General features: G+C 39.7%; 2 protein-coding genes across 2 annotated transcripts; both read left to right on the plus strand.

Moving 5' to 3' along the window:
• Positions 1-1,294: 1,294 nt before the first annotated feature.
• si:dkey-43p13.5 (homeobox protein unc-4) lies at positions 1,295-6,716 on the plus strand. Its single transcript, XM_020642528.3, has 3 exons — positions 1,295-4,856; positions 5,136-5,293; positions 6,125-6,716. The coding sequence occupies exons 1-3, from the start codon at positions 4,622-4,624 to the stop codon at positions 6,545-6,547; spliced, it is 816 nt and encodes a 271-aa protein (XP_020498184.2). The 5' UTR covers positions 1,295-4,621; the 3' UTR covers positions 6,548-6,716.
• Positions 6,717-9,404: 2,688 nt separating this feature from the next.
• Positions 9,405-20,684, plus strand: micall2a (mical-like 2a). Its single transcript, XM_020642517.3, has 17 exons — positions 9,405-9,747; positions 10,166-10,214; positions 11,379-11,520; positions 11,693-11,859; positions 12,009-12,139; positions 12,233-12,736; positions 12,869-13,053; positions 13,799-13,856; positions 14,300-14,499; positions 15,805-15,912; positions 16,089-16,153; positions 16,336-16,459; positions 18,464-18,566; positions 18,829-18,902; positions 18,985-19,099; positions 19,210-19,256; positions 19,352-20,684. Exons 1-17 carry the CDS (start codon positions 9,605-9,607, stop codon positions 19,429-19,431), a joined length of 2,295 nt encoding a protein of 764 aa, XP_020498173.3. The 5' UTR covers positions 9,405-9,604; the 3' UTR covers positions 19,432-20,684.
• Positions 20,685-24,039: the final 3,355 nt, after the last annotated feature.

The following is a 24,039-nucleotide window of genomic DNA, read 5'->3' on the forward strand; positions in this document are numbered from 1 at the left end:
ATCTGTCTGCTCTCCGTCTTCCTCTCAATGGCACCCTCGCCTTAGATCATCTCCTCTTCCTCCACGCTTGAGTTGCACTTGGCTTGCGTGGAAAAAATGTGGACCGTCTCTCGCCTCTCTTTTCTCTGGCACTTTGATGTCTCAAGTGTGATTGCTCTTGGATTGTGGCCGCTTTCCCTTGAAGACTTTGACATGAAAAGCAGGCTGGGCTCTCAGGTTTATCCCACGGCCAGTGATCCAGGACTAAAACAATCAAGCGGCTCACTGTAGGATACTATTACCAGAGAGAGTGAGGCACCAAGCATAGGGGCTTCCTCAGCCATGAAATACACTTTTCCTCCAAGTTACAAACACATTTAAGGCGTGTTGATTGAATTATACCAATCCACTCTCCCATTAATAGATTTTAGTTGAAAGTTTGTGCAGACCACTGACACTATAATACGGAGAGTACATTCCTGGTGTGTTTGCACAGAAATGGACGACTGAAATGATTCAACATTTGTAAAGAATTAAAAAGATATGAGGCCAGTAATTGCAGTTAAGATTGACCCGATCTGATAAGTATGATAATGTGACATGTCATTAACAGCGGAGGCATAAGTGACAACCCTTAAGCTTCACTTACACTTTCATTAAATATTGATCTTATCTGTGCTCATTGCTGCTCCAGCCTGCAAATTACACCAGATAGACATATTCCCATGACAGTGGAGCTGACGATAATCATCCATCTTCACATGACATTTGGCAGACTCTTGTTTCATGAGCTGAAGTGCCATTGTAGTGGATGAGAAAGAATAATAATGTGCAGTGTTCATGATCACCATCGTGTTAGATTGTATCTTATCAAAATGAGAGCAGAGTGTGGCAGTTAATCCACTTCAGCCATGTCTGTCATGAAAAAAAAAAGGATAAAGTATTACGCATCAATTCATTCAAGTTTTAAGCCATTGATGGTGATTTCCTGAAGATCCAAAGACTTTAACATCAGTGTACAAGTTTAATAATCAAACGTTTAACTTGGATATTTGTAACTTTTGGAATATCACATCAAAAAATCATGTATTTTGGAGATTTATTTCTCTTGTTTCCTCTTTTAGAGATAACAATCCATATTTTCACAACAAAGATGTCAATACAACAATTTAATAAGGGCTTATTGGAATGGCCAACATGGTGCCAAAGAGAATTCCAGACTTTATAGCTAATTGTTTCGCTTTCTGGGGTGTAATTTAATTGTTGTTCTTCGGTAATATCAGACAGTTTTTTACATAGGAAAAGTTCTAAAACCCATTGTACACTACTGTCCAAAACACCAGATAACAAACAACTGTTAGCTAGCTAGTTAGCTGAAGTTGGTTGAGACCAAAACAGAGGTAATAGAGAAGAAATATCGGACTGACTTTCCTCACTTGGTCTGAATCACTACCTTGTACAAATGATGTTGCTCTAAATAACAGTTCTTTGGTCATGTTCACCATAAACAGTGAAAACATTACACAGGACGATAACAGTATTCTGCCACAAATACATTTGATCATTTTATGTATGATGTGTTTTTTCCAACTCAAGTTTGTTGACATTGTACCAACAGGCACAAAAAAATGTTCCTTTATCTACAGATGAAGATGAATAAAAGCTGTCTATTTTCATATCCACACACACCATTCGAAATTGTAAAGCTCAAAGGTGGAGTTACAAAAAAGTCACTTTTAAACACTTTTTTTATATCTTTATTTCAAATATGAGAACCATAGCATAATCAGAGATCCAAAAAACAGCACACATTTCAGGGGGTTTGTCCTTTTCCCGCTCTGCACAAATGAATGCAAGCTCAAACAAGTTCATTTCAAGCTAAAGACATCTGAAGGACATCTCATTGGTTGCGTGCTAAACCCACAGATAATGCACATTCTGTCCCCGCAGCTGAAGTTCTGCCAATGATTCGATGATTGCTATGCTAGCTGTGACTCTCCAATGTTGTCTTGACATCCAGGGAGCTAGAAATACCAGAGAAACCAATAAGTCCTGGCATTAGCCATTACTATTGTTGTCTTAATGCCTCCTTCAATTATCCACAAGCAGTTCTTTTCAGCAACCACTGTCAGAGCCTCCCCCCACTGGTTTTTCACCAATTTTGTCCCTGATTATCTGGATCAATGGGTATTAAAGGACCCTGGCAAAGACAAACACAGTATTTTTGGGGGTGGGGGAAAGGGGTCTACTTTCAAACAGACCAGAAATCCCTGTAACTACCTGTGTGCCAGGGACAAACGGAGATGGCTATTCAGTCGTCAGTCCCACCACACGCTGCGTTTGTTTAGCCACAGCTCAGACGAGACACTTTTAATCTATTTTTCTTTCCCCCACAGAACTTGCAAACTCAAGAAATGATTTGCTTTCAATCGCTGTCTTTTCCCTCTGTCACACACACACGCATGCAGAGATAGACACAGACTGAAGAAGAAGAAAACTTGTTTTACATCCCCCGGTTGTGCAGTACAACATTGATTATGTTCCTTCCTAAATAAACCAATTCCAAGTAAAGCCTGAATCATGTTTAATATTACTTCAGCAAACCTTTCTTAGTAGTGTATATTTTAGTGTGACAATGGGGTATTTGCCACCTTTTGATAAGATTATATTTAACAATTGTGTTACAATCATTTAAAGAAGAGTTAAATTATCCTATCCCATTTTTTTCACCTTTGTGGAATCAAACTAAGTCTATAAATATTGGCTCAGTTTTAACTTGAGCTTTTAAAGAATTTAAATCTCTGAAATCCTGATACATCAAACCTCTTTATGCCAACACTAAGGCATTTATTTAGTGTTTGAACAGGTGTGGATGAAAGGGCCACAGGTGAGAGGGCTGCAGTTTAAGAGGATCGACTGTCCATGTGACTCACCTGAGCTCTGACCAACTTCTCCTGCAGCAGAGGTCCCGCGCTGATCAAAGCCATCTCGCTCAGACAAACTCAGCGGTGACGACACTGACAGCTGCATGTTTTCACCACAGTCTGAGCTGATGAGCAGTTAGAGCAGTTAGAGGGACGTGTTGTGAAGTGATGTGTATCTTCGGATTAATTGTCACACCTGTGTTTAATTCACAAAGACAGTGTGGACGATCGTATCATCAGGGATCCTTCAACACTAAGCTACAGCTGCCTCACTCAGAGGGGGGAAAAAAAAGAGTTAATAATCTTCCTGTCTTGGATGTTAATGTGTTGATGTGTATGCTGTGATAAGATGGAAAAATCCTGTAAGTATTCAACAACACTGACTACTGTCTACATGCTTCTTAAAGCTGCAAATATAACCACTAATCATTGTAACAACTGTTATTAACAAACTATAAATAATGTAAACAATGCTTACAAATTACAGAATCTTTGAGACTTTAACCTACCATGTTAGCGAGTTTAAAAAAAGTTGTATCCCAGGAAAGTTTCAAACAAATCACCAGCTCAAACTCTATTTTTACCTCAGGTCTGTGCTAGAAACATTAAGACTTCCTCAAGTCTCTCATTTATTAGCAAAACATCAAGTAACATTCAGCAACAATTAATATATCACCATGATCAAACTTTCTAATTTTGAGACGATAGTCTTTGTACCCATGTAGTTGTTAAGCACAGTAACTAAGTTGTTTGTAACTTCAGGAGTCAATTGCGTCTTTTCCCTTTACAGTATTAGAAATCGATATAAGCTATGTCAAGTGATGTCATGTAAAAAAAGACATTTGTGTCTGTGATGTAGACTATTACAACAAGATATTACGTTTTTTATGGTGGTGAACAAACATGATTACTTTTTAATCAGCCAATCTTGGCGATTCTGAAAATAAAAGTCTCATCTTGAGAAAAACAACAGTAAAATATTTCTACATTTCGGGGTACTTTGTGCTTTTTTTCATTCTACAGAATCAAAGAACTTGTGTTGTCATTTGTCATGATGTCTCCTTTTCACTCATTTCTTCTCATTCCATCGAACAACTGTTAAACCAGTCAGATCAGAGTTGTGCAAATCTTCAAGGTGAACGTGTCTGTATGAATGTACACTTCACAGTTGAGCTTTGACACACTGAGCTCCTATCCATCCCGCTGATTGAAATATCAGAAGCCAAAGATGTTGCAACTTGTCCCAGGAAGGGCGGTAGAGAGAAAAATATCCTACCGCATACTGATTGTTGGAAAAGTTTTGGAAAGTAATGACCAATGCAGAAAATACTGATGGACTAATGCTGATAATCCACTGAGAGATAAATCACAGGCTGGATTTTCACCTGCTTCCCAGAGACCAAGCCCTGTCGGCTGTTTGGGGTCACGTGACCAGAGAAAGGAGGGGTAGAGGATTTGGGAGGAAGAGTAGAAAGCCCAGGTGAGACCACCTCCACAACTCAAATCTTACCTTTACTCTCCAGGCAACACCTAATACCTGCAATCAGCTCTAACAACAAACTGGATACAACTGGAAAACCATCATATTCATATTTATTTTCTATTCTTTTTCATCTGGATGTTGGGATGCATTTTAGAAAACCACCATCCATTTAAGAGTCAAGCTGTCCCCTTTTCAGTGGACAGACACTTAACATTAGACTTTTCATATATTGGACATGTTTGGCCCAAGGCAGCTGGTATCTACTCTCCTGCCTGCAGTCTTCCATTCGCCTGCAGCCCACTTTTTTCCTGCATTCCCAACCAGACTGAGCTCTCAACCTCAGATCCTGATCCCGGGGCCCTTTATCAGCTACGAGTCCCTGAGAAGTTATCTTCAGCCGGAGCCATGCAAGGAGGCTTTGCTGCTGGCCACACAGGCAGTTGGGATGGGGCAGCTCACAGAGGTCATGGGTGAGTTTAAACCTCAACTGGTGTGGCGGAAAACATGGACTGATTGTAGCCAAACTGGCACTGTTTGTCCACAGTCTCGATGACAGTCTCAGTCAGCACCATCTGATTCCAGTGTAAATGTTTACTAAAGATTAGCTAACAGCTCGTAACTAACAATCAATTATCAAGCAGTGTTAAAGTGGGCCTAATGATGGCTGCGTTAATTATCCAATCTAGACCCATTAGTTCTTTGTCACCCGTTGGCGATTGTGTAATTGGTGCTCGCGCTGTGCTTTCCAGATGAACAGAGGCCAGTGAAGCAGCGTCGTGCGCGGGCCAACTACAGCAGCTGGCAGCTGGAGGAGCTGGAGAAGGCCTTCGAGACCACCCACTACCCTGACATCTTCATGAGGGAAGCCCTGGCTGTTCGACTGGACCTCATCGAGGCCAGAGTGCAGGTAACCAACACATGTACAGCCTATCGTTCACCTCACACTCGTTTACCTGCTATCACTGTTTTTTTTAAAGCATTCTAAAGGCTCTTTAGCTGGCTCATCGCTCCCAGCCTGTGCTGACAAATACAATTTAAATTCCCAGAAGGGTGTATGTCTTAATTCATACTCATTTAAGATGTCAGCTCATCAAATATGCAAAGAATGGCACAATGAAAGCTGAGGAGTTGCATCAAATTTTGGTTCTGCAATTCGTATTTCTACATTACATACATACATTACAAATACATTTTATTTGGCTTCAAATTATTTCAAGTCTGTCTGAAACCATACTCATATGTATGCATGAGCTGAAACTGTCATTGGTTTCTGTGGTTGGTCTTCTTTCCTACCAGCTGTGAAGAGAAACCCCTTATTCTGTAAGAGGTCAAAGTCAGTAGAGTATATTTGTTCCATTTAGTAAAAAATTATCTTAAGCCTTATATGAGGCCTCAGCAGTCTGAGCAGATCAAATAAAGCTGGTTGTTTTTAAGTAAAAGTCTTGTTTTTTTTGAGGTTGCATCGTTTTGTATTGAAAAGTGATCTCTTCAGTGCAGCATGGACACGTGGAATGCCTTTTTAATGCCTCAAATGTTCAAAAAGTGAGGTCAGTTGACTTAAAAATATGTTTCCTTCATGGGTTGCTGAAAAGAGGAGAAATAGGCATTTACATTTTTACAGTGAGAAAAAAAAGTTATTTTTTCTCAAGTTTTCAACAAAGATTATCTTGTCAATAATTTGAATCTAACTTTTGTATTTTGTATTATAATAAAATTATATTCCTTCATTTGTATCCAGGTTTGGTTTCAGAACCGACGGGCCAAGATGAGGCGACAGCTGAAACTGCAGGGCCAGCTTGCAGGGCATTATGCAAACAGAGACATTGATGAAACGTCTGAGAAACAGAGCAGAGGTTTAAAACCGCAGACAGAGAGTTCTGACAGTGAGCGCTGGGAGAGACGACAGGAAGGAGACAACAATCCATGGACAAAAACTGTGTGTGCTGCGATGAGCGTGCCTATGCAGCCTGTGACTCACAGGTCAGGGAAATGGGAGAGACCGGAGGGGCCGGAGGAGCCGAGCTCAGAGGATCTCCGCTCCTGCAGCATCGCCAAGCTGAGGGCCAAAGCCCGAGAGCACGAGGCCGAGATCCACAGCACTGTGAACACGTCAGGAGGCGACACACAAACACAGGAAGCTGATGCCAAGCAAGATGATTGATCATTTCACAACCTTCCTGTTTGTACAGATAATCTTAGCCTACAGAACAGTCTGTATGATAGTGTGGCATTTAAAATATTTTTTTAAGTTAAGTAACTCTATTATTTAGCCAACATTCCTTTTTTTGTCAGACAAAATATTTGTTATTTTTTTTAAATAAACTTATAAACAAGAATTAATTTTGTCTCTCTCTGATTTGTATTCAAACATCTTTGTCACATTTCTGTGCACTTTTATGAACAACTTCAAAAGTTCTTCAAAGTTATGGAGGTTGAAGTGCATCAGTGATCAATCTTCACGATTAAAATGTGCAGCTCCAAAAAAGTTTCTGCAAACTACATTTTCTAAATTATCAGTCAACGTCACACATTCTCTTTATGTCTATTTCTCTTTCTTTCATTCTGAACATGATTTTCTTTGCATTTGGAAGTTTTTCCGTTTAGTCGACTCTGAACGACAGACACATGCTGTATGACAGGTCTATTACAGATGATGGTGACAAATGGTAAATGCTGAGTGCTAAGTAACATATCAGTACATCAGGGCTTAAATGGGATACGGTGAAATCATTTCTACTGGATTTCACTAATGGCAGACTCATCCCTGACCTCTCGGGTTACAGAGGATGTCTGCATGCAGACACACGTCCTCAATGGAAACAATGGAAATGGCTGTAGGGTAAAATTGTGAAAAAAGGAGTCTATATAGATATTACATGTCTATTATTTGAAAACTATATAGACTGTAAGCACAGGATCTTTTTTTTCTGCTTGGTGTGAAAGTGACACAAACACCATGTAGACTTTGAATTCATAACAACTGTGGTAAAGAAAATAGAAGAAGTCACAAACTTCAACAGACACTGTTATTTTACAAAGTTTAAGCTGGAGATAATCCTGTTCAGAGCAATATGAAAGTGAGGTGTTAGTCATTTTCTTTTAAATGTTGCATTTATAACTTAACTAAGAGGTAAAAGTATGAAAGCAAAAATCATCCCGTGTGTCTCTTTAACTGCAGTACAGAGTTTTGTACAGTTAATTTGACTAAATAAAAACAAACAACCTTATAAGAGGATATTGGTTCATAACATAAACTCCTATTGCAAAAATAATGTTTTAAATGGCTTTTTTTCTTAGTTTTACAACAACTGAAAAAAGTAAAAATACAAAAAAAACTTATCAAAATAATATGTAATGTCTGAACTAAATTTGTCCTGAACAACAACTCAATTTTATCATTGAAATTGAATTCCTGTGGTGTTTGCATTTTGTCAGTGTGTCGGTCTTCTAACTGCGCAGTGTGACACCGCCACCTTCTGGGCATGAGAGTGTCCTCAGATAGGACAGGTGCGAGGTAGAATGGACAATGCAACATGCATCAAGTGTAAAATGGAAATAATGCATACATTCCTGTTTCACTCTGATCACACATGACAAGATCTGATGACCAGAGTGAAATATGTGTTGGTTTGCTCACATATTTTCAGACCCTGGTTTTGTGAAAAACAATTTATCTTGTGAACAGTGAAGGAGGTTGCACTGTTCACTTCCATTTCAAGGATTCAAGTTTAGCTCTGGTCTCATACAAATAGATTTAAACACTCACAGTTGAGGTGAATGGGTCATATGGGGGTAAGAGAGGAAGTAGCGATTTCTAGTTTCCTGTTTAGTTCAAACGAGGGTTTTAGTTTCCTTACAAATTTGTCAGAAAATACTTTCGGAGTATAAACTTTAAAAAATAGTTTCATATAAGCTGCTGAAAATCAGGTTACATGTTTCCCTAAAAATGTGTGGAACAATATGTGCTAATTAGGTCAGAATATTTATATGACAATAGTTGCCCTCAATTAGGCCCTAATTAGAGCCCACACAAAGCTGAGTGGGGTTTAAAAAAAAAAAAACATGCATGTCATAAATTCTCTTCTTGGTTCTCACACACTGACCTCAATATAGTGGATGAGATAGCAAGCCTGGTGTTTAATTACTTCAGAAATCCTACAGCATAGTCCTCCTTCACTGAGACCAAAAATGATTAATTAATTTCATGGTCTATTCAATGAAAATATATATATAGTAAACGCCCACATAAGCGAGGCTGTAAGACGGCCAGGCTTTTGTCCTAAGAGGAGAGTCTAACAGGAAGACAAAAGAACTGCAGCATTGTAAACAGTGGCAGCAAGACAATAACCAATCAGCAGTAGAAACATAATGATTATAATACAAAGATATGTTGATAGGAATGCGTTCCATATTCCTCGTTGTTGTGAAAGCAATTTGTAAGTGACAGAATGAATCATCAGGATTATTTCAGAAAGTAGTCAAAAATCACAAACTTAACATGTTGCCTTAAAGTCAAATTTGGGGGTTTGTGTTTTCAAGAGGGACTAGAGGGTCTTGTTACTCATCAGGATGCCATAGCATTGATTGATTAATGTAGGCATCTTTCATATTGGGAGCACATTCAGTTTAAAGACACTTCCCACACCGTCTCGTCTAGTGATTTCAAAATAAAAACCACATTAACACATGATCACACTCTTGTATGCAAATGCCTTTTCACTTCAAGGTCTTATATTGATTGGTATCTATATCAGAACTTGGACTTATCTTATTTTAAGTAGGCCTATTTAGACTACTTTCTCTGATTTACAACTATTTTTAAAATGATTATTTACCTTACTGGTTGTGTTTTGATCTAGTGTTGAAATGGCGCATCAGCAGTCGGGGTCAATTAGTGTAATGCGCGCAGAAAACCAGTTCAGTTAGTAACCACACATAGACACACACACACACACACACACGCACACTAAACACGCACGAGCCGTTCGTCCCGGAGGCTCAGCGCGCGCATTCAGGTAAGAGAAGGAAACAGGACGCAGCTGCAGCGCCGCAGTTCACGGTCAAATCCTGAGCACAGACTTTTTGTTTCTACCTCTCTTTCCTCCGGCTCCTTCGCACTGAAACGTCTCCCCTGCCTGTTGCGCACGTCGCTGTCTATCTGCACTGGGTGTACAGTGTATGTGTGTGTGTGTGTGTGTGTGTGTGTCTCAGTGGGAGCATGGCAGCCATCAAGGCTCTGGAGCAGTGGTGTAAAATGCACTGTGAGGGCTATCGAGATGTGGCCATCACCAACATGACCACTTCTTTCAGGAACGGACTGGCTTTCTGTGCGCTTATACACAAATACAGACCGGACCTCATGTAAGTGTTTCACCTTGAAGGAAAAAAAGTGTGACAATGTTGGTAGAATTCAGCTGGCGATGGTGATATGTCCTTCTAAACTTGGACCATTCCGTTATTTATTTAAGTCTTTTAAGTACCTAAAACTGCTTATTCTTTTGTTCCCTTTCCCCCTGATGTAAATGCATTTTCAGTGTGTGTTGTCGTTTTTGTAAGGGGATTTGGTTCTAGTTTTTAATTGTCCTATTGCGGGAATGTGTCTTGAACAAGATGATACAAATAAAAGTTGGTATGTGTAATAAAAAAGTATCTATTTCTATTAATAAACCCACTTCTCTATTTAGAATAGCCCAGAGTTCTGACCCTGAGTCAGATAAAGTTTTCCCCAACACATCGTACTCTCTGTTCATTGTATTCCTGTTTTTCTTTTTTCTTCCAGAGACTATGAGTCACTCAGAAAGGAGGATGTGTTCGAGAACAACAGGCTGGTAAGAAGTCAAGTTGTTGAACTTTTGTCAAAGCCGACCGTAGACAGCCTATCTGGCTGACCTCATTCTTGAGCTGCATAATCTGACATGGCATAAAACACCCCGCTTTATTAACCCCAGAGCCACGACGACACATGGAGCATCACACCCTATTTGTTCTTGTTTTAGCGTTTATGCAGCAGAGTGCTTTCATACTCAGCTGTTTCAACATTCTAGCAGCGCAGCAGTTTGAGCAAAAGCCGATTCCAACTTTAGCCTCTTTTTTAAAACTTAAAAACTCAAGATTGTCCCTCTGCCTCTGTCCACTTGACCTCATTTATTTTGTTAACCCCTTCATGACCTGAGCCACAGAGCAGTGGCCTCTCCATTATTCAGACTTCTTCCATTTAAGCAGCTTCCTCTGAGGGTTATGTGCCCGGCACGGGGCTACAGCATGCACTCTGGATGACTTCCTTGTTGTCTCAGATGGTCCTGGCAGTGTCAGCAACAAACCTGAGCCCGGGGAAGAGGCTCTCCAGGACATCCATTTTGAATGAGGCTCACTGTCACCTACCACTTGATACTCACGATAACGGTTCACTTTAAGCCACTGTTGTTGTATTTTTTTTTAATCAAATTGTACTCCAGAACAGAATAACTTTGTGGCCAGAGAATGCGGTGTTTAAAAATGTTTTAGTTTTAAAGAACTTTTAGAGACCCTTTGAGCAGCAAAACATGAGAGCATGACCTGTGCAGTAATTCACACCCTTCTATTTTTCATGAATAGTGTCATGTGTCTTGCAGGTGGTTATTTCACAAGTTGTTAAATAAGAAATTGTGTGCGTGTCTTTGTGGCAAACAGCTCTGAGTGCTTTTCTTCTACAGACAGACTTGGTATTCAGTACGGCTCTGCTTTAAATTTAATGAGCATGTCCAGGCTGATACTAAACAATGCCCTGCTATCTCACTCCCTCCGTCCTCTTTCTTATCCCTACTAGCTCGCAGGAAGTGCTCTATTCATTATGAAGCCCTTTTATAACCTCTCTGGACTGCTGCTGGTCTATTTAAAGGAGATTGTATTGTGGGACATTTTTAACACATTGGGAGCAGCCAAAACTGTTACGGCCAAAAGTGCTTCTGATTTGTGTGCCGATGGTTTAAAATGTGTATGTTTTGTCTGTCAAGGCGTTTCAGGTGGCAGAGGAGAAGTTGGGGATCCCAGCTTTGTTAGACGCAGAAGACATGGTGGCTTTAAGGATCCCAGACAGGCTGAGCATCCTTACCTACGTCTCCCAGTACTACAACTACTTTAAAGGACGGTCTCCAAGTGAGAACACAGCCGCTTAAAATATCCTGGAAACTGAAGAGCTACGGCCGAGTGTTGCCCATCTGGATTAATTAAAAGCTTTTTCATGTTGATTTTGCAGGTTCAGTGCTGAGGCATGTTCATTTTCTCAGAGTGTGATAATTGAAAGTAATGGTGCTCTACTTTTCCTCAGTGGGAGGTGTAAAGAGGCCAGCAGAGGGCTCCAAGGAGGAGCCATCAGAGAAGAAGAATCTCCCAGTTGTTGCCAAAACCTTTGTGTCTAAAAGTGCCTCGGAGAATCGTTCACCTTCAGCTGTCACTGCTCAGACCTCCCCTAAGGTGGCCAGAGCTGCTGCTCAGGTTAGAAATCAAAATATTCACAAAACATCTTCATAGTCTTTAAGTAATACCTTTCTAGTTATCCTGTTCATTCAAAGTGGATTTAATAAAGGTTAATAAGGTGGCTTTTTGAATGCAGTGTTACCCTAGTTGTTGTTCTGGTTTTGCAGAAGGCTGTTCTGGCTGAAAATGGCAACAAAAATGGGACTCTGAACAGCAAATGTGTTGCATGCAAGAGTCACGTTCATCTGGTTCAGAGACACTTTGTGGAAGGCAAGCTGTACCACAGAAGCTGTTTTAAGTAAGACCTGATTTTTTTTTTTCTTTGACACTTTCCTGTCACTGTTTAGTTTTTATTAAATTCATAGCTGCCTTTTAACAACCTTTCAATCAGGTGCAGTGATTGCTCCAGTGTTCTTCACGCAGGAGGCTACAAACCTGGGAAGAATCCCGACACGTTTATCTGTAAAGCCCACCACAACAGTTGCAAACCCTCCTCCACCAAGGACGGGATCAAAGGCAGTTCAGCTGGGCCGTTAAACAGCTCCAGCCAGACCCAGCCTGCGTCACGCCTCTCTTCTGTGCTGTCAGCTCCGCTTAATAATGCAGTGAAGACGGCGGTCAGTCCTGCTCCACCTTCCCTGTCCTGGACAGCATCAGCACAGAAGACCCAGTCGGCCCGGCAGAGGTTTTTCCAGTCTGCGCAGCAAGCTCCAGAGGCCGCGACAGTTAACAGGAAGCCCGCAGAGCCTTTAAGCAGTTCAGGAAGGCCGAAGGTCCAACTGAGTTCTGATGAAGAGAAGAGCAGAGCCAGGACGACCATCGGAAAGAAACTGGCAGAAGAGAACTGCAACAACAACAACAAACGGCTGTTCACCATCAGACCAGCAGAGACACGGTGAGTATTGGCATGAATAGTTCCTTCTCGTTTGGACAGTTCTAGTTTTTTGGGTCTATCTGCATGCATTCGTCCTGACTTTTTTTTTTCTTCATATGGTTGATGATGAGGGCTCTCTCTCTCTCTTTGCAGGTTTGGAGATGAGCCAAGTTCCGCTGACAGACCCGGTTTGAGAAAAGATAAATGTAGCCAAGGCCCAGCAGGAAACCAGGCAGGACAGCCCTCCTCCAGCCAGACAAACAATAAGGAATTTCCACGTCTGAAGGCCGTCAACAAAGACAACACAAGGCCAACGACTGTACACACGACCGCTGCAGGCAAGCGTTACTAAATTCATTTCGGTTGTTCTTGATCCATTTTTTGACATCTAGCCAGCATACAACCTCTGCCTTGCCAATTCCCTCTGTCTGTCTGCAAACGCATTCATAGAAAAAAACAAAACAAAGCCCTTTTGTCATTTCTGCCCTATTTATACAGCCAGGGCATTTAGCGTGATGTTAGCTCCATGTGTAACAACTGACATTTTAATTTCTGTGTCACTCTTGTAATGAACTTTAATAGTTGAACTGTCATTCTCTCTGGATGGATGTACATGCATGGGTGCAGCATCCTGACAGTGAGTCCCATTTCCGACTGCAACACAATTACTCCTGGCTGTTAATTTAAATGGTCATAAAATCATCACCTCGTATTGAAAAGTATTGAAACTGGGCTTTAATTCAAGTTTTGTGAAATTTGAAAATCACCTTTTGTCACAATTCTAAAGAGCATTTCTGCATTTACAGATAATTTGGGTGTCTAACTCAAATATACCGATAACGATCTGTTATTTTACCGCTGTATGACAGACTAGACATTGACACTAGTCACAGCACCCATTTATAGCTGTAGAGGTGAGAGTGACACAGGGAAAAGTCAAATACATATTTTTAGTGTGTACAACTTGAGGAACTTTACCTGCTTTGATTAAACTAAAGAAAAGTAACTTAACTTAATAACTTAAATAAAAATAACACGTCTCTTAATTCTTCACCCACCTTTCTCTCAATCATTTGTATGCAGATCCGATCCAAGGGAGGCAATCACAGCTCGAACCTTTGAACACCCAGCTATGTCTTAAGTAAGTATCCTCGTTTCTCCTTATAATCACCGTTGCCTCATAACTCACTTAGGTGGATGTGGGAAGGTCACACAGGGTGGACATCTTGAGGGAGTTGTCCTCATACAGCCATGACCATTCAGCTTATTCACTCTCCAGCCTGCAGACTTGTCGCACCTTGTCTCTGTTAACTGGCCCAGAGTGCAGCTGTAGCTCTGTTTCCCCATCCTAACAAGTCCAAAGGAGTACCTGGCCTGAACCTTTCCTTCTCTTAACACTCTCATTTCTAATCCCCGCTGATGATTCCTCCATTGTTTACCCCACCGTTCATAAATACAATACAACAAGGTGAGGCTTTTCCTTATGTTTTGATTCTGTTGTTATCGTCAGTGTAAGATGAATGCCGCACTTTTACATCCAAATTCTGTCAAACCTAATGACACGCTTCATTGTCTTTCTCACAGAGATGCACAAACAGAAGTGTATACTGAGCCACATAAGCCTGAGTTCCGGTTTGCGACTTCTTCTAATGTCTCCATCAGTACAACACGGCCTCCCTCGGCTCAAACACCTGCACAACCAGCAGTCAGCTTTGCTCTGTTTGATGCTGCACATTTCACACAAGTGTCTCCTCAGAAACCTCATCATGCCTTTGAAAACCCAAGTGAGTCACTTCTGTATATTACATAAACAGAGTATGTTCTATTCAAGCTTTAGGCTTTCCTAGGAAGTTCCCATAAAGAAATGCACGAGTGTAATGTTATCGTAATATGTTATATCACTCTCATAACAAATTCCAAAGGGAAACTATCTGACTCTTCAACATCTAAACACTCAATTATGTTCACAAGCACAAGTGCTAACAGTGTCTGTTGTTTGATGCTGAGCATGTCATGTTCAGTGTTTTAGTTTGGGGTGACAATAAGAATGTTACAATAACATTCTTATAAAAACAAGTTAGCAGCACTTCTAGCATTATGACGCCCATAATCACCTTACATCCCAGATTAGCTCTAAACACAAAGTCGAGCTGAGAATGATAACGTCTTTGGCTTTCCAAATATGCAGTTATAATGGACAAATCAAAATAACTAACCAATATTGGGGCTAATCAGACAACAAACATAACGTCAGACAACAACCAAAGTGATAAATCACTCTGAGGGGGCACGAATGTCTGTAATATATTCTGATCAAATCAATCAAACATCATCAAGTCATCTCAAACCAATCTACAAATCCAAATGTCATGGTGGCACTAGAGGAGAAGTCGGGGGGATCGTAGGAGTCTTTTTTTGTCAGCCTCTTGGGAACTTGAATGCTTTAACAAAGTTTGGTATTGATATCCATTGAAAATTCTAGTCCGGACTAATGAGGTGGACTGACTGACAGACAGACCACAACTCCACTAGCATGGCTAAAACCAACAAAAGTATCATTAAAGCAATGTTCATTGTGTGTGTCCCTGTTTCATAATCAAAAATAAATCAAATAAATTGGTGTTCATCCTGATCCCGGGACAGAGCTTCTAGGAGCCATAATGTGTATTTTACCTCTGTGATTATTTCTCATGTTGGTAGTTTGAACTGAGTGAAGTTTCATAATTTATACCTGTTCAGCTGTGCGGCTGGAGACAAATATGATTGGTTTGAATTTTTTTTTCTGTTGACTCTCAACTTTGTATTTGACATTTTTCCCATTTGTATTGGATACTTTTTTTTTTTTTTCATTTTTGTTTAAAAAAAAACAAACAGTGAAAATGTATATGGACTTTGGTATTATGTTGAAGGTACACGTCACATCACAACTCCTCTTAGTCTCTTCATGCCTCCCCCCCACAGTTACGACACACATGCTTCCCTGTGTTTTTAGATTCATGCAGATATTTTCTCCTAAAACAGGAGAATTCATTAGCAGATAGAATTTCCTGCATATCTGCACCATGTTAACCTACCTGTCCTTATTTTAGGTTTTCAACAGGAGACTCACTCATCTGTGAAATCCCCACCCAGACGGCCAGCTGTGGAATCTATTAGCTCCTCAATGTCTGCTCCAGCCAATCACGGGAATCCGTCATGTGGGTTAAAAATATCATCGTCAAAGCCACACATACATGGCCTCATCCATCTTGTTGATTTCATATGAGCAGTCAATGTTTCACTGAAAATAAATCAGGTGAAGTGGTATGTGACAATGCTTTTCTGAAAAGCTGCCATGAAAGGACTATCTAATCCTATTTTATCTACCTCTTAGGTGCTAAAAAGGGAAAGTATTTGTCACCCACCAACGCCTCCAGGACTCAAATGAGGTCACCCTCTGTAAGTTCCCTCCATTAAGTCTCTTAAGAGATTAATTAACAGCTCTACAAATATGCTTTCATTACATTCCCGGCGAAAAAAATGAACGACCTTCTTTGCGTTTAAGCGGCCAAAGTCTGAATTTTCAAATTAAAATAATCTATACTCGACTGTGACTCTTAAGTTCTTTTGTTTTATATCAGGTGAAGTCTTATCATATTCCAGCGGAGCAGATTGAGAGAGAGCTGAACGATATTGAGATGAACTTGGCTCAGTTGGAGAAGGAGGGCGTGGAGCTGGAAAAGAAACTCCGCAGCTGTGAGGAAGGTACTTTTTTTTTCTTCTTTTTTTTTTATCCCCCACTCTTTCCCTGCAACTCATTTTAGACTTGTTTAGATGTGCAAATAAAATCGAATGTTGATACGTGCGATTTTTGAAATCCCCCTAAAACGAGCACATCAATGCAACGGTCAATTTTGCCTTCATGCAGAGAATAACCTCAACACAACTTAGATATGTTATTGTATTTCAGCACACTGCTGAATCCCACTGCTGATTCAGTGAGAGTATCTCTGGCGCAGTGTCCTCACATAAACACACACACACACACACACACACACACATACTCACACACACACACACACACACACACACACTCTCAGTCCCTGTCAGCTGGAAGTTGAGGTGTGTGGGTTTGCGTTCGGGGGACATTCTGCCCATTTCTATTACTGTTTCTGCAGCCAAATGAGGTGAGAGGCACAGACGGCCCACAGGGATGTTGCTTCTCTTTTCAGGGAGTGGGAGTAGGGGGCCTGATTGCTTCGCTCAAGGTCAACATGACTCGGGCATAGTAATATATATTCTGGTCCATTGCATACCTTCTTTTTTTCAAGTGCCACCCAGAAAGCCTTAGCATGCGGTCACTTGGCCAAAATTTGACATCAATTGTATAGCACCTTGGAGATCATCAGCTTCTCACCTGGAATTTTTCATTTAAAAAAAAACGAAATCCTGGCTCTTAAAAAATAAAAACATGTTAGCTTTGTCCTGGATCTGGATCATGAGGAAGTATTTCTTGTAAATGAGGCCTTGATGGAATAGGGATCAATACTCACTGTAGAAATCTGTCGATTTAATCAATTAGGGGATGAAGTCTGAATTTTAACTAATTCAAGACAAAACTTTAAACAGCTGCAAACATTTTAGTTACATTCTTAATTTTGTCTTTGTGTCAAAGCTCCTCTGTACAGTATGTTTGATGTTTCTTTTCTGGTTAGGACACTTAGACATTTCCTTTTAAAGCCCAACACTTATTTGAAAATGATTTAACAAAATGTGTACACTTATCCCTTCAGGATTATTTCTCAATCATTATTAACTAAGTGTTAAAGATAAATACGCACTTCATCATGTATTCCCTCTGTGTTGATCTCTATCTCCTGCACGTTAAGACTGAACTATAACATTCATGTTGTGCTCAGTATTAAGATAAGTTATCGCGGTACACATGGTAATACTGATACTGGTGTTTTCACTGTTTTGCTAAAAAATTAAAAGATTTTTCTAACCATTGATTTATCTGCAATTATTAGACATTCAGTTTTACAAAAATCACGACGAAAGCTCCACAGAGTTTCAAAATATGATGTCTAGAAGCCTGTTTTGTTCAAACCAAAAATATGTTACAAAAAGCTTTAAAAAGTTTTAAAATTGTATTTATCTCCATATTTTAAAAAGAAAAGAAACAAATACTCACAGGTAAAAAAATGTATCCAAAGAGAGTTTGTTTTTTCTCCTTGATGTCTTTCTGAGCAATTTATCGATCATTTTATTCCTAATTGAATAGTTTCTGAAAATGAATTCAACCCAATTTAAGTTAAAATAGAAGGTCATAAAATAGAAGTAACTGCAAGTACTAATGAACTAAATAAACATTAATTAGACATTTTTATCACAAACAGTTGATTATATCTTTGTTCTGTATCAGTGCTCTGTTTTACTTTGACTATAAAATGGCAGAATAAAGATATTTGTCACTTAAGGTACAAAGCTGATTATTATTAGCTGCATATGACTGTCCCTGAGGATTGACTCGGTTCCAGGAGGTGAATCAGAACACATCTCAACAAACCTGCGGCCTGCGACTGCACAGCGGCCAAATCATTTTTACGTGTTGTCACACGTAATCTTATTGTAGTGTAAACATTCAGTCATATGAAAACAGAGTAGGTCTGGTGAAAATGAAAAGAGATGTCATTTTGGACAAAGAGATGCTGTATCTCAATATCATGTGTGCTTAAGATCATTTTAAAAAGAGTGTTTCTTTTTCAGAGGGGGATGGAGACATACTGATGGACCCTCTGATGGTCGAATGGTTCACTCTCATTCGAAAGAAACAGGTGTACATTAGAAAGGAGTCAGAGCTTGTTTACATGTGAGTACTTCTTTATTATAGCCTTAAACTTAGAAGATAAACGGTGATAAAAGTGTTCACCTCAGAGACTTTTGTTTACTTTCATTTTAAATGATATTTAGTTTTCCCCCCTTTAAGCTCTATATTGTGATTGCTATTATTCTTAAAGATGCCACATATGGTTCTCTAAGACTTTTTTTGTCTAACCTGACATGCGATGTGCATTAAACATCAGCTAATCCTCTTTAATTTTTTAAATATTTTTATTGACTGTGTATCTCAGAGCCAGGACTCAGGAGCTGGAGCAGCAGCAGCCCGGTGTGGAGGGGGAACTCCGCAGGCTGCTGGAGAAGCCAGGTAAGAGACTCTCTGCTCAACATTATGGTTGCTTACCTTTTTTTTCAAGTAACAATTAAAAGTGTTTCACTTGTTTCTACAGATCATTTGAAGTCCAGGGAGGAGCAACATCGGGAGAAGAAGTTGATGCGGAGACTGATGGAGATTGTGGATGGCAGAAATGCAATAGTTGAGGGTCTTGATGAAGACAGGCGCCGGTAACACAATCCAGCTTGTATTGGTTTTGAGATGGAGAAGTGATAATAAATGTAACACTGGTTATGTGATAGCTCTTAATAACTTGAGATGTGTTTTTGATCCATTTCAGGGAAGTGGAAGAGGATCAGCAGTTGAATGAAATGATGAAAAATCTCGGTAAGTATTACCTGTAACGCTTGTTAGACGTTATTTTCTAACTTGAACGCATCATTCTAATATTCAGTGTGTGTGTGTGTGTTTTTGGTAAATAGGTGTAAAAAAAGCCAAAAACAAAAGGAAATCCTCCATCTCTAAAATGTTCAGGAGAAGAAGTAAAAGACGAGTGGAATGATGTTCAGCACAGTTTTTTTCTTAACTTGCTAACACTTACTGTGTTATTGTTCATGCTTTTGAAAAATCAAGGTTTTTATATTTTGATACCGAAGTACCTGAAGTGTGGAAATGAAAAGAAAAAAAATGTCAAATGATGATGAAATAATGTATTGTTTCCATTATGTTGAAATATTTGAAATTGAAGGTTCTTTTAAAATGTTTTTTTCCTGTTCAGTATTCTTAGCTCTCTGTTTACGGTTTTTACATTTCCCATGATTCACTCTTTTCAACAACAGATTTTAGAACGTGTTTATTTTAGTAAACACTTTCATGAGTTCATAAACTGAGAGTGTTTCCCTGATATGATGTAGACTGCAGTAAAAGAGTAACACATGAGTCACCATTCATGGATATGTTCTAAATGTAAAGATAGATTTATTGAAACATTTGAATGTGATTTCAAATCAGCCTACACTTGGGGTCCAGAAAAGAGTTCATTTTGAGTTAGAAACCAGAACTATAACAACTGACAGATTCCAGAGGAAACACCGACTTCCTCCTCGTGCAAATGGGAACGAGAACAATAGACGTGTAATCCTTCAACAGTCGGGATCCAAAATGAAATTATTTCAGTTTTTATTTAATAATGGATTTTAACAAATTTCCTGTAAGGATATTAGCAGGAGAAAAAAGGGCCTTGACAATTAAGTTAGAATGGCTGTGGAGTGTAAAATGAAGAGCCACACATGTTGAACCGGCTCGCTGCAGAGAGAGGGGGAGAGAGACTGCCGCTCCTCTCCCACGCTGTACTGTAGGTGGCAGCCTGGGTATGCTGTATAACACGGCAGGAACTTTGAAATCCAATTTGCCACAGTGCGGACAGTTAATTTCTTTGCTAATTTTATAAATGCTTCAAAAATGTTCGGCTGTGCTGATGCAATAATGTTATGTGAAAGAGGATTAGGTAGAGCAGTAGCTTATGGCCGGGGAAGGCTTATAAACTATAGGTTGTATTGAGCTCTTTATCTTCAAACTGGCTTTAATTAAACACTACTCTTTACTAATATCTGCATCAGAAATTCTCCGTACCTGCACTATTAAATGTTTAAAGGACGTGTGGAGTCACTGGTGCGTGAAAATGGCATCCAGAGTGTTTCCAGGGAGTGAACTGAGGAAGAGTTGACTTTTAGTTATTATTGAATGGTATGTGCTTGATCTGTATTTATAGCATTTTTCAACTTGAAATCTCTTCAATAAATCCTTAGAAGATGAGTGTGCTTGAATTATTTACTTAATAACAGCTTCTTTTGGCACACATCTTTCTATTTTAAACACCTCCCTGAACTTTCCATAACTCCACTCCTCGTGCCACAAGCTCCACCGATTGACTGTTGATTCAAGATCAGACGCTGCTTTTAGTGGAGAATACCAACAATGCTGCGACTCCTTTGCGTGAAAGCTGTGTAGAAATCACAGCTGCATCAATGCATGCTTTTAATAAGGTTTTTTTTTTTTTTTTTTTTTTGTAAGAGAAGGCAACAAGATTTTCACTGTCATCAATATATTACGGCGACTTAAAAAGCTACACATCCCTCATTTTGAGATGCATGAAATTGTGATCATGAACTTGAAACACGATCTTTCTAGCTGAGCAGAGTTGGGGATGGTATTGGTACAAAAAATGCCATGCGTGATGTGGCTGACAGTCGAGACCGAATGTGTGATATTAGAGTTAATTAAAGCTTTGCGCCCCATCTACTGCGAATGCTTGCACTTCTGCAATTAAGAATCAAAGGCGAGGGCTTAGTGTCAGGGGGGTGTCTAATACATGGTTTTAACAGGAATGGGACCTGATTTGCCGAGCTCCTAGCGACAAGCATTAACAACAGCCTCAAATTAGAGGGACATTAATATTCATAAGTAAAACAATTCATCCTGTGAACGTGTGATGAAATGGAATCCCTCTGAGGTGAGCTCTTGTGTCCAGGCTGCCATCGTTCATTAAAATATGCCATTACCCATGAAGTGCTTAATCTTTATGAAAGGGTGGTAAAAAATCAGTTTGAACTGCTCTGACAGAAAGGTGGAAATTGTAACATTGTCCTGCACCTTACATTATGTACATTCTTAAACATGATGTCAAACAGGAGAGTTTCCTTTGTGCCATTTGCTGAATTGTCTGAATGAAAACACACAATGTATAATCTTTGCTTGTGCACATTGATATTTCTCTGTTATGTTCTAGTATCCTGCCACTTACAGCACAGTCTCATTTGTGTGTGAGTGTGTGTGTGTTCTTATTCCAGTCTCAGCTAGAGTCTCTGCCACTAGCCTGTAATTATGATCCTCGAGGTAATTTTATCAGGCTCATTAGCTCTGATGAGTAAACGAGAAGCGTGCCTCTAATTTATTGGCCATCCAGGCTGGAGACTTAATTCTCATCAGAGAGATCATAATATTTGTACAGAGAGACGGATATACAGGACATATACTCAGCTAAATGGCTCCTAGACCTTACACTGAGGCCGAGACTTTGTGACTTAAAACTAGTAATTACAATCAAAACACAATGTCTGTGAGATAATTAGGCATGTGCTGAAATTATTTCCATCCTGACGAGCAGGAAAACACTTCTTTTTTTTTTTTTTTGATTCAGGCGTGATTTAAAGTGAAAGCGATTGCTTGCATTCTGCAGGGTCTTGTGACTTTATTTCCCTGCACAAAATTAGATTCTCAAACCTCTGCAAACAAAACAGCATTGTTTTTTATTCCCCCTGTTCAACGGAGATGATCCATTTTCTGTGTCAGAAAGTGTGTTAAGGGAGCGGGGTAAATATGCTTACAATTTTCAGTGTGTAGAAATTTGCATTGAGGGGAAATTATGCATGCTGGCTAGTGGAAATGAAATGTATAAAGTGCATGACTGGTAGACTTGACAAGTGCAGCTTTCATCCATCTCAAATGAATAATTTTCACTTCCCTTAAACATCCTTAATCCAACCATGTTATCAGCGGGCATGCAGGATTCTGCCAGACTTTTCTCCTGAACGGCACAGCAACTTTCAACTTGCCTGAGATTCTGCACTGCAGTTGCTTACCACATGGTCTTAGGGACTCACTCTTATCCTTTCCCGCTGGTTTTGTGGATCAGTAAAATTCCTTCAAAACACAATATATACATAAGGCAAGTCTTAATAGATAGCAGAATGTCTCACTCTACCCTCCTGTGTGCTGCCTCAGAGGTCGACTTAATGCACTGTATTTTACCTCTGATTCACATTGGCAGAAAACTCAGAGGAAGATGTCTAAAAAAAACCTATTTGCTCCTTGGCCCTTTGTCCTCTATTTTAAATTTCACTGACAGACCCTTCCATGGTGTAACGTGGTTCAGGAATTCATATGACCGTAAAGGGATAGAGAAGGATATTCATGGTAAATTACTCATTTACAGCCTGACATTCAGCTTCCAAATGTGTTTTATCTTAAACATTTCCTTGTCTCCTTTACTGTAATACATATTTATTATAATACTATATTGTGGCAAATACCCCTTTTACATCCAAATCCTTTTTAATTTGTGCACGTCAAGCAGCGTGTTTTCCAAATTCTACTGACAATAAACAATTAAATGTGTAATTGCTGTTTATGCTACTAATCCTTATGATAGCCTCTTATATTAAGGGTTACCTGGCTATTTTCAATATCCACTTTCACAGAAGCCTCAAATTGTGATAAGAATATTAACCTCATCAATTTCAGGTAACTTTCAGCGCTTTAACATCTTGTCTTAAAGACCTGCGTGTTAGCAGGAGTCTCAGCCTTGGCATTTAGTGACATTTTAAGCCTTTTAACAGAATCCAGACAGGGATTTGCAGTTTCCACCAAAGGAAAATAATTTATATCCTCCTTTCTCAGAAACTGTGGGTAGAGGGATTAAATGCACCAGAGAGATTTGTATGTGGTGCAAGTAAAACAATATTGTGACTCAGTTAATACATTTTCTACCATCTACTTTCATGCTTTGAGGAAAGTCAGGAGCTGTTACTCATCGCGCTGAAGTTGGCTTTGATGCTTTTCTTGTTTAATTTTCTCATTTTTTAAGGTTTTTACGAGTGTAGGTCATAGTGATGACAGCCCTGTGGTCCTCAGCTCCTCTTCTAACAGTGCTATGAGACACCTTAAATAAGTGTCTGCAGGCTCCGAGGCAATAAAGAGTCTAACCCAGACCAATTACATTGCTTCATTTCCTATCAAACTTCCTTAAAACCTTTGGAACGAGCGAATGTTTTCACCCCACTTAGAATTATATTTAAAACATGATGATGTCCTGTGCACAAAGAGAGAAGAAAAAAAAAAAAACATTCCTGAATGACAGTTTGCAACACAAAAGGTCTTTTCTGCACGTCGGATGGGTTGTGGACTGTGTTTCTGCGTTTCTGCCAGTGTGTGTGATGGCTGCTGTGTAGTGGAGACATGCAGGGCTCTGTTCTCTCTGTGGGCAGGCAGCTTTGATGCACTGCCTCTCTTATCTCATGCCTGGCAAGGTTAATGAAGTGGTGGCACTTTTGGAGGAAGCAGAAATGGGATGAGTAGCAAAGACCAGAGGAAGCTTGGAGATGAAACGTCC

This window comes from Labrus bergylta, chromosome 16 (genome assembly GCF_963930695.1).
Source record: "Labrus bergylta chromosome 16, fLabBer1.1, whole genome shotgun sequence".
Lineage (NCBI taxonomy): Eukaryota > Metazoa > Chordata > Actinopteri > Labriformes > Labridae > Labrus > Labrus bergylta.

What these genes read in the sequence shown, in the direction of transcription:
- micall2a (XM_020642517.3), top strand. Translation starts at nt 9,605, where the DNA reads ATGGCAGCCATCAAGGCTCTGGAGCAGTGGTGTAAAATGCACTGTGAG. An exon ending in TGGCCAGAGCTGCTGCTCAG is followed by an intron (nt 11,860 to 12,008) that starts GTTAGAAATCAA and finishes CTGGTTTTGCAG; the next exon opens with AAGGCTGTTCTGGCTGAAAA. An exon ending in CTCAAATGAGGTCACCCTCT is followed by an intron (nt 16,154 to 16,335) that starts GTAAGTTCCCTC and finishes GTTTTATATCAG; the next exon opens with GTGAAGTCTTATCATATTCC.
- si:dkey-43p13.5 (XM_020642528.3), top strand. Translation starts at nt 4,622, where the DNA reads ATGTTTGGCCCAAGGCAGCTGGTATCTACTCTCCTGCCTGCAGTCTTC. An exon ending in GCAGCTCACAGAGGTCATGG is followed by an intron (nt 4,857 to 5,135) that starts GTGAGTTTAAAC and finishes TGTGCTTTCCAG; the next exon opens with ATGAACAGAGGCCAGTGAAG. An exon ending in TCATCGAGGCCAGAGTGCAG is followed by an intron (nt 5,294 to 6,124) that starts GTAACCAACACA and finishes ATTTGTATCCAG; the next exon opens with GTTTGGTTTCAGAACCGACG.